Source organism: Podarcis liolepis, assembly GCF_965112155.1.
Source record: "Podarcis liolepis genome assembly, chromosome: 4".
In the NCBI taxonomy this organism is placed as follows: Eukaryota; Metazoa; Chordata; class Lepidosauria; order Squamata; family Lacertidae; genus Podarcis; species Podarcis liolepis.
In genome coordinates this window covers 39,198,156-39,208,741 of record NC_139558.1, presented here as the reverse complement: position 1 = coordinate 39,208,741, position 10,586 = coordinate 39,198,156, and the positions used below count along the sequence as shown (strand labels likewise).

Sequence of the window (10,586 nt, the reverse complement as noted above, 5' to 3'; positions counted from 1 at the left end):
TTTTAGAAGCTATTGCTCATGGGCTCAGAGGCACCGTTCAGTGCAGGAGCCTCAGGTTCAGGTAGGAAAGGCATTCATCTTTTTACCTGCCAGTGACACGTGGCTATCTTTTGCTCATAGTGAACTTTTGAAACAGGACAATGTGATGAAATGTCTCATCCAGCACAGACCATAAGACTCGTTGTTATTTATCCTTAACTATTTTAAATTGTTTTTGGCATGCCAGGCCAAAATTCTTACTTACATTCTAAGGAACTTAGTACTTACATTCTAAGGAAATGTCTCAGATCATTTTTACTTTGCTTTCCTCTCATTATAAAGAACTCTCAAGTGCAGGCAGCAAAATCGAGAAATGAGGCTACACCCTAATGAACCCCCCCCCCCCGCACCCATACTGTTTTACTGGAAAATGACAGTCTTATTTAAAACATTTTTAATTATTATTTTTACTTACAAATGATGTGATGCTTAATATCTCTTGGGGTACATTTGACCACAAAGCCAGATTGAGGCAGGATGTTTTTTTCATGCTGATTTTCACAATTTCTTCTATTAAAAATATTACTTTTATTATGCTGTTATTCTAATAAATAAATTTGTGTAATACATTATTTATTCCTATGTTTTTTGTCACTTTGTGGGAAAGTAAAATCTTATGCTTTATCAGTTAGGTACATCCAAAACATGCATTGCACAAAACTGCGCACCAACCATTCATCAATCATTATCAAATGTTTATTCACCCGTTTGATCTGACATAATCTCATTTCCATGTATTAAAAATCATGTAATGTACTGCATTGGCATAAATTAAATACACTTTTCCTGATCAATCTCAAAATTAAGTCAACCGTGCTCAGTGACAACACAATTTTTGATCCTCAGAATCAATTAAATAACAAGGGAGTTGGATCAATATATTATTGAGTCCTTCCAGTAATTATTGAGCTCTGCTGTGCAATAATATACAGACAGAAAAATAACACTAGCTGATAATTGTGGAAATATTTGCTTAGCCAGCAAATAGTCATTGACCAACATGGCTAATGTTGACAATCTTTAAATCACTTTTATCTGCATGTAAAAATAAGGACAGTGAGAGCACAGGCCAGTCACATGTCATTACAGACTTCCATTCTTGGCCTGTGACCGGCTGGGGGAATTCCCCAAATAATAAGTCCTTTGACACACAAGGCTCTGGATTGTTAAGAGGCTGGATTTTTTTTTTATGCTTTCATCTGTCTCTGGGTAATTTGATTAGACACATATTATCATGATAGATTAATTTCAACTGGATTTTTCTCCGCATAACTCTCCACTGTGAATCCGCCCCCCCCCCCCCGAATGAAATTCGTGGGCAGAAAACTTCATAGTGGCACTATGTCAAGCAAACATGTTTGATTTCTGTATCCAATGACAGAATTAGTATTTGACAATGTTTGGCAATTGATGCACATAGATACCAAGGATCTTAATGTACTGTTATCTGACCATGTGATAATATAGCACTGTGGTTTTCAGATTCTCAGGGAACGTTTTCTACCTTGTACTGTCTGACAAAAAAAGCATTGCATATTTGCCACACAACTTAGATACATTACAAAAGCTTCTAGGCCAGATTTAGGGGATTCAGGAGTTCATCAGCCCCCAACAATCCCTTGTAGTGTGCAATTCGTAAAAGATGAGCAGTGGTTGGCCAGCTATCTACCAGGAGAGCCCGTCTGTTATTATTGATCTTCAGGTTCCCCTTATACCCTTCCTTACCTGCAAAACAGGATTGAAAACCACTTGATGGCTGCATTTGACAGCCTTTGAATGCAGCGGCATTTTTAATCTTACAGGGTTAACTATGAGATAATGTTCAATGGTAATTTGTTTTTAACAGTTGTCCATTTACAAATCATATTTGACATTTCTCAGTGTCAAAAAAGCCAAAAAATCTCTGGTATTTATATTCAACTTCTGAAGATAAGAAATTTCAGACTTGAAAATGTCATACTATTATGAATGGCATAAGTGAAAGGGAAAAAGGCAAATTAAAAATACTTACAAATATTAATTTCACTTGGTGGATGCAGATTTTTAAAATAAGGTCTCATCATCTGCAAAAAAGGGACGATCTTTGTGCTTAAAGATGGAAAATGTTATTTGCTTCTAGATACAATTTATTTTCTTACTCCCTAACGTATAAAGTAGATTACACGTACATCCCGAATTAAAATTTATTTTCCTCCCTATATTTCAAGGAAAGGAGACCTGTACAGAGGATAAATAGTTCTCAATAGCCAGACCAAAAATTACAGATAAAGTCAGAGAGGAAGTAGATCATTTGACTCTCTATTCAAAATTTAGTTGCTGAGCAGTAAAAATACAAGAATTCCAAAATAAAGTGGCATTAATTTGTGTTCCCTTTTTAAGATGCTGCATTTTATTGCTATTAGTAATTTTGTGCAAGCCACTTTATTATTTTATTTTTAAAAGAGCAACCCATAAATGAAATGAAATAATATTTATGCACACCTGGTATAACATGAGGCAATTTCAACAGTTAATATATATTAACCAAGAGACGTAAAATGTATCTACATAAAAATGTACACCTCTTTGTTAATAAGCATGTACCAAATTCTTCTGTGTGGACCTCTTGCGAGTACATGCAAGTTTTACCTGCACATGTAAACTAGCAAATAGACATTTCAGTGAGTCCTTTTCTCTTGTGTTTGGAATTCAGAAATGCAAAACTATGTTCTGAGAAAGAGCTGCTCTGAAACAGGTAAAGATGCCTCCCAAAGTTACAGAGAAAAACAATCTTGCGGCCCATGCACACCCTTAATACTCAAATAAATAGTGTTATGGTGCTTGTAGTAATTTAATTGTGAGCTAGAAAACAGAGATTTTTCAAGCGACCCACATCATCGCCACTGCCTTGACTATTATATCATACCTCACTCTTGCAAGCTATACTTTGAAACAATGTGCTTATCAGATCGACCTGAGCATCAGATTTCCTCTTCCTATACTTAATGTCTGGGGCTGTTCCACAATATGATATTATTTAATTATCCGTATTTGGTTCAGAACAATCGGTTTGGCTTTTGGAAAACTTAACTTTGTGTGTGTGTTTTCTTCTACAATTTATGGCCCATGGCTAACTTGGCTACCTAATAAAGGCTTGGACTTCAGTTTTAAAATGGTTGCATTGTGGCTTGCCCAGGCAGTCGCATTAAAATATGAAGATAGCTAGGTCACGTGTCCTCAACCCACGTTTGCAGGTCCATTTGTCTGCTGTGGAAAGGGATAATTTTCAGAGGAGTTAGGCATTCCCACCCCCCACTCCCATAATGGTGTGTCACACTTTATTACTATCTTTGGGTGCCATTATTGTACTACCCCACTCCCAAGCTGATGAAAAACTATGGACTGACCACTTTGGCCCAAGTCTTGTTTCATACTTCTAAAGCATGGTTCTTGTGACTGCCATGCACTGATGTTTCTTAAATGCCACCTCCATGCTGTTACAAGCAATTTAATCTCCACGTCATGAACATTGCAGTAAGGTAATTGTTAGGCATAGCCCACAGCATACCCACAAATGCAGTAGATGCCATATAAATGCATTGTTCAACCATCCATAAACAACTTAAACCAAAGTACTCATTTATGTTGATGAAATTACAGGCCAAGGAGTCCACATTTACCAATTTGCAAAGCTGTCCTGTAGTGTCTCTACTTCCCCAAGTTTGTGGAGTTCTGAAAGACATTTTGGTATCTCACATTCTTCTAGTACAAGGCTATCCAACAATGGTGATCTTCTGGTGTCATAGACTACAACTCCCATCATCCCTTACCACTGGCTGTGCTGGCTGGAGCTGATGGGAGTCATAATCCAGCAACATCTGAAAGGCACCGTTTTGCTACCTCTGTTCCAGTAGTAAACAATATCAGCCAAAGAAGCCATAATAAAACGAGAACTTAATATCACAAAACATTTTTCTACCTTTCTTTGAAGAGATAAAACTTTCCCTATGACTCTTGTGCCCAAGAAGATGCAGAGATTATCTTTGCTGTAACAAACATCACAGGTGTCAGAACCTTCAAGTCTGCGAAAAGAACTTCCAACTGGAGGAAGAAGAAATTAGCTAGAACTGGTACAGAAGTGCATTCATTATACAGAAAACATGGTTTACAAAGTGTTTTACACTGCAAAAAATTACTGTGGCATAAACCCAAAAATGATGCAATATTTGCATAGAGAAGTAATAAATATTAACAACTTTGCTGTGCATTAGGAAGGATAAAAAAACCCTATTGATAAAAATACTGAAGCTCATTTCCAATTATCTTTCATGACCGAGTGATGTGGCTATGGTTCAACTTTTACATGTCACGAGCCTGAAAAAACTGATAAAATCTCCAGGATGTTGTCAATTGCAGATTTTACCACTGTGGAAACAGTGGCCCAGTTTGCATGGTTTAGCATTACATAAATAAACTCATGCACTCTCCTCTCTTCCTCCTGCATAGCCAAGATGAGGGCTTGGGCAGTGTTTAGTTCTGCTTACATTAAAGTCCTTGCTTGCAGTTGCATATGAATCAGAGGTCATGGTTTATTTTTTTCAAAGGCAACTTCTGGTTAATGTAAAAGCCAGGCTGCTTTAAAACTGACCAAAGTTACTTGTAAATCATGAGCTCTGGTTCATGCAAACTGGGATTCTGTTAGAGAAGCATCACCCAAGTCATATTCTTGCTCATTCCAGCCTGCACATGCAGTGTTAAACCAAAGTTTAGCATTACATGCAAATGCAGTCAATGAGAAGAAATATTCACCATGTAAAAATGACAGTCAGAAGTCACATCATGGCAATTTCATCACCTCAAAAATGAACGTGAGAATTTAGGTTGGATAAAACTTAGTAAACGAAGCCAGTTTTACAATGCTGAAAGTCAACTGAAGCACAGCTTTAAATCTACTTTGTCTATCTACAAAAATAGGCAAAAGCAATACATTTCTTCATAAAATTATACATTTCCTGAAAATACTTTAGCATAATCCATTAACAAATAAGTGCTAAACTTAGGAGAGAAAAACACGTCTAGCACACAGTTGTTTTGAACACAACGTTTTTGCATTTGTCTTAATACTGTATTTATAAATATGCTTGCTATTTTTCTACATCACCCTATCGAGTTGGTGGCATTCCTCCATGCTTCCCATTCCTTGTCAACACAAACCATTTCACACCTATGCATGCACCAACCAAGCAGTTATAAGTACCTTGGTTGCTACTTATATGTAATTCTGTAGGATCAAACCTCTTGGTGACTTCCTCCCCACCCTCCCCTCCCACAAACTATATCACAGCACTCACATTTTGACTCAAGGCTGATCACGCAGTAGAGTTTCTCTCCCCCCAATCAGAGTTTACGTGCAAAGGGGACAGGGAAAACAACTAGGTGATGATGGCTCCTGAGGAAACTACCATGGAAGGGAAGAATTGGAAACTCACCATGGGAATAAACGTTCCCATGACAAGAGTAGCATTTAGCCGAAGCCCATCTGCAGGTGCATAGCATTCCCAAACTCTAACGTTGCATTCACTCCCCCCGTCAGCATTTTCCTTTGGTTCTGCCCTGGATATGATTCCATCTTATTTAAATCTCATTTTAACAAAACGAAACAAAACAAAAATGAAGTACTGTACAAAATCCACATCTATTAGTCCAGTAAAATTCCCTTGAAAGCCTGTCCTCTGGGATCAGCCTAGTTAAACATGATGGATTCAGGGTCCTGATTAGCCATTTGAGCCATATGCCTTAACACGTCCTTTTTTGTTATGATGCCCAGAAGCCTCCTAGAGAAGAAGAGAAGGAAAGAAACAGAAAAGGTCATTAATCATAAGTCTGTCTCATCTGCTTCTCACATTCTGCTGCAGGCAGAACTTCACTACAAAGAAACAGAGCAATCTTTAAAAACCAGAAAATTGGAATATTAAAATTTTTTGGTTCCCACTAATGAATACACAGATTGTTCAAGAAAACTCACAATACAATACAATACAATACAATACAATACAATACAATACAATACAATACAATACAATACAATACAATACAACACAACACAATACAATACAAAATACACATAACCATACTTTTACTTTGGGTTTTTCCCACCACCACATTTAGCAAAATGATAAATCTGCCGTACTTCCTCTAGCTGCATTCCTGAATGTATGCTAAGTAAGGCTGATCCTTGGGCAAGTAAGAACTTATGCCACTTGACATCATCTCTCAAACCTCTTTCTGGAATAGTTTCTGGCCTGTAGGCCACAGCAAGCTGAGCTCAGCCCAAGCCAGACCACAAGGAGATGGATGCATACAAGAATCTCAAATGACTTGCAGCCTAAGGCCTTTGAACTGTGACCTGAACCAAGTATCGATGGGCATCTTAAATGAAAGATTTCTTGAAGGCAACTGGATTTTATCCCCCACAACCCCCTGAAAAAAACTGATGCAATCTCTCAAGGATTATTCCATTTCACTATTCGTACACAACCACATATGAGTGTATTCATGTTTCAGCTGTAGGCTGCCATGTCAGTTGCAGAAATGTAAACAGCACAATAGCTTGTAGGCAATAACAAAACAGTAGAATCATTCCATAGAATCATTCAGAAACTTACTCCAACAGGAAAAATATTTTAAATCAATGTTGATTTATAAACAGTTTACTGCTGGAAATAGTATTTCCTTGTAGGTTAACTGCCAAATTTCAAACGTAGATCAAATTGTCAATTTTTAGATAACCTACCAATAATCGACAAAGGAAAGTTAAAGATTTCTACCTTTCTATTCAAGAAGACAGGGGGAAATGTAATAAGAAATATCTCCCCCACCAATATTGTGACTTGGATACAACTGTCAGCTTTCATACACAATGTCTGGGAAATGGCTCTCCCAAAAAATTTACAGTGCCTTATTTAACAGGATACGGCAATAATAGCTCTCTGAATTTACTGACACATTTGGTCATATGCGCACCATATATTTAAAGCACATTTATAGCAATTTAGCACGGGGAATTTTCCCCAAAGGATCCTGGGAACTGCAGTTTTTTGGGGTGGGTGGGTGCGTTTTAAATTTTGAGAGTATTTGACTTGCCCACCTGTCTGGAAAGCAGACAAGAGTTTGGTTCTTGATAAGTGAAGTTGACACACTAGCAGTTTTAAGGCAAAAATCCAGTGAATTCCTCAAGAACCAGAGAGTTTCCACTGTATCAGAAAAGTATGAGCTGTTGGGTTTAGAAGTCACTCTTCAATACCACCTTGCCTTCTACTTCAACTGTGAAATGAGCACTCAAAGCACCCAACCTTGAAAATGTTCTTTATAGCCAGGTACATCAGTTGTTCCACCACTGAAGCTTCGCCTGTGTCGTGACTTCAGACTGTTTAGAATCCAATTTGAGCTTCTGAGGGACATACTCTGCATTCCTCGCAAGGTCACGGTTTCACTCGAGTTAGCTTCTGTCTCTTATTTTTAATTCCTCACCTTCCTGTAGGCTCCTAAGTCATGTGCACTTTCCGTTCGTGGAAAAACAAACCTCCGCTGCTTAATTCCCTTCATTTGTCATTCAGTTCAGGATTTTCATAAGCACTTTAGGCGCAGTTAAATCTAGCTAGAAGCTCAACACACAAGCAAAACATTTGCTAACAATGACATTCTGCTGGCACTCCTCCCCAGCAGCAAAATATTTGGCAGTCATGCTGTCTATAGCCACAGTTTAATTACATGCATTATGAATGCTGCTCTCGTTATGAGAGAGAGGGGTACACAACTATGAGCTTAAAGGAAAAATATTTTCAAAGTGATAAAGAATCTTTGGTAACCTGTCAGGCCCAAATTTGTATATTACCAGCACCTGCCCTTGCCTGTTCTCCCTTCCAAGAACATGCAAGTGGAAACCTCCATGCTAATGCCTGTTCACTTAGGAGGCCCCACTTAAAATGTTTTATCTCAGTCAAATAAAGAAAAATGGAAGTTGCATTGGCACAGGAGTCCCAGTTCACGTTATCAGAAGTCAGTGGTGCAAAAGCTGGGATGTCCACCCATTTCTCTATCTCACAAGGGCTGCCAATGCTGAAAATATTATAGACTGGAAGGTCTCTTGCACTCTGAATCTGTTTCTAACACCACTGGCTCCCAATATGTTTCTGAGTACAATTCAAAGTGTTGGTGCTGACCTTTAAAGCCCTAAACAGCCTCGGCCCAGTATACTGTACCTGAAGGAGTGTCTCCACCCCCATCGTTCAGCCCAGACACAGAGGTCCAGCTTCGAAGGCCTTCTGGCAGTTCCCTCCCTGCAAGAAGTGAGGTTACAGGGAACCAGGTAGAGGGCCTTCTCGGTAGTGGCGCCTGCCCTGTGGAACGCCCTCCCAGCAGATGTCAAGGCAATAAACAACTATCTGACTTTAAGAAGACATCTGAGGGCAGACCTGTTTAGGGAAATTTTTAATTTTTGATGTTTTATTGTGTTTTTAATATTCTGCTGGGATTCATCCAGAGTGGCTGGGGAGGTCCAGCCAGATGGGCGGGGTATAAGTAATTTATCATTATTATCATCATCATCATTATTATGTTCACCTTCCATATGGATTAATTAACTTCCATAATTATTATTTTTTACGAAGTATCATTGTATTACAATTATAGCAGGTCACAGGTTGTTCTTGTTTTCATTCCCAAATAAATGTATTCACCTCTGCATCCCTCCATATCCCCAACCTTTGTTTCTAGAAGTAGGTTCGGAAACAAGTGACATTTGTTTCAGACAGTTGCTCCTGTTTTTCCTTCAGCTTCGTAGCCTGAAGACTCACCCAGGCCATCCATAATTTTTCAGAAACAAACAATAGTTTTCTAGTCATAAATAGTAATGATCAAGCAAGGTTGTCTAAAGTAGTTTTCTACTACATTATATTTATGTGGACAGCCTACGAAAATCTAACATATCCAATGAGCAGAGCAAAATAGCTCCGACTTATTATGCCAGCATCTTAGCTACAGACCCTTTTTTGCCTGCTCAGTTACATATATCCAGCCACTTACCCACTGCGTGTGACAAGACACTGCCTGAGTCCAAGCTTCCGGAAAATGTCTACCACTGTTTCCATGGGCGTGTGGTCTGTGACAGTAAAGGGGCTCAGATTGAGAATACGCCGGAGCTTCAGGGGGTGAGGGCTGTTTGCCGGCACTTCCGGGGGCTCTTCAGTGAAATAGATAATGGAATTGCTGACTACACCATCCTGCCGCTGCCTTGCGTTTTCTGCGTAACAGATAGATAAGGGAAAAATACACTTAAAATGAATGCAACATCCATTCTTCCAGGTTTGGGCAGACCATTGTTTGCCATGATGTTCAAACTGAGCAAATGGTAGTTCTAAAACAGAACTGAAAACCCATTTCAAACTATGGCTTCCTGTTCTAGTTTAGAGACAAACTATATCCCCCAATTTAGGTAAAACAGCAACCTAAAGTTTACCTGAAGAAGGAAGTAAGGCGACGGGGAGGAATCAGAATGCATGGAGGTTGGGTCTGTTTAAATCAGGACTCTTTAATACTGATTTTTTAAAAGTGTACAGGACCTAAAGTGATTACTTAGGTGTGCCTGAGTTAGTTTAATTGCCTACATTGTGGCAACAGTCCTTATCTGACTTTCAAAAATAGTTTTCTTAAACCAGTCTTGTCCAAAGTCCGACTTGGGGCCTAATCCCGCCCACCGGTCGTTTTAATCTGAGGTAAAAATCATTAAAAAAACTCAACAACTTCAAAACTTCAATCCTAAAAAAAGGTCAATAACTTCCATCAAATGAAGCCCTCTTTGAAAAAAGTTTGGACACCACAGTCTTAAACAAATGGCATCCGTAAGTACCTATATTGCAGTATATATTATATACTATATATTCTAATAATGGCTACTACTATATCCTTCCCACTCTAATGTTTGCATAGAAATCCTCTGAACAATTATTGCGGAAGGATGCACTGAGAGGCTAATGCCCTTTACCCTCTCTCTCTCCTTTCCCTTCTATTTCCTGTGTGCATGCTGAAAGCTCAAGGACACGGAAAGCCATCTAAAAATATCCTGTGTTCAAACACAAATCCTAACTAGAGCCAACAATTTTTCCTCTTGATTGATTTGAGTTGCGGCTGATCTTAAGAAGGGGCCTTTATTACAAGTATGTGTTTGTATCTATACACACTTCCTTTCCATCAATCATGGAGCACAAATGTGACTCTAACTTTTAAACTCCAGAAGCGCAGGTTTTCCATTGCAATTCAGTTGCATTCTGTTAAAGAACCCCTGGACAGTTAAGTACAGTCCAAGGCAACTATGGGGTACAGCGCTCATCACTTTCAGGCCAAGTGAGCCGGCGTTTGTTCACAGACAGCTTTCCAGGTCAAGTGGCAGCAGGACTAAACCATTTCTGGTGCACAGAAACGCCGTTTGCCTCCTGTAGCATCAATGGGCTTAAAACTGCCAAATCTAAAGCTTTGTCATCTTCCAATTTATTGCAGTTCACATAAACATT

The 10,586-nt window shown here is 38.8% G+C and overlaps 1 protein-coding gene across 1 annotated transcript in view; it reads right to left on the bottom strand.

Moving 5' to 3' along the window:
- Window positions 1-717: 717 nt before the first annotated feature.
- Window positions 718-10,586, bottom strand: part of CLCN4 (chloride voltage-gated channel 4) — a 32,662-nt gene continuing 22,793 nt past the window's right edge. The window contains exons 11-12 of the mRNA XM_083501881.1: window positions 9,103-9,319; window positions 718-5,852 (exon numbers count right to left, since the gene is read on the bottom strand). Coding sequence (XP_083358007.1) covers window positions 5,762-5,852; window positions 9,103-9,319 — 308 coding nt within the window. The 3' untranslated portion in view covers window positions 718-5,761. The remainder of the gene's footprint in view (window positions 5,853-9,102; window positions 9,320-10,586) is intronic.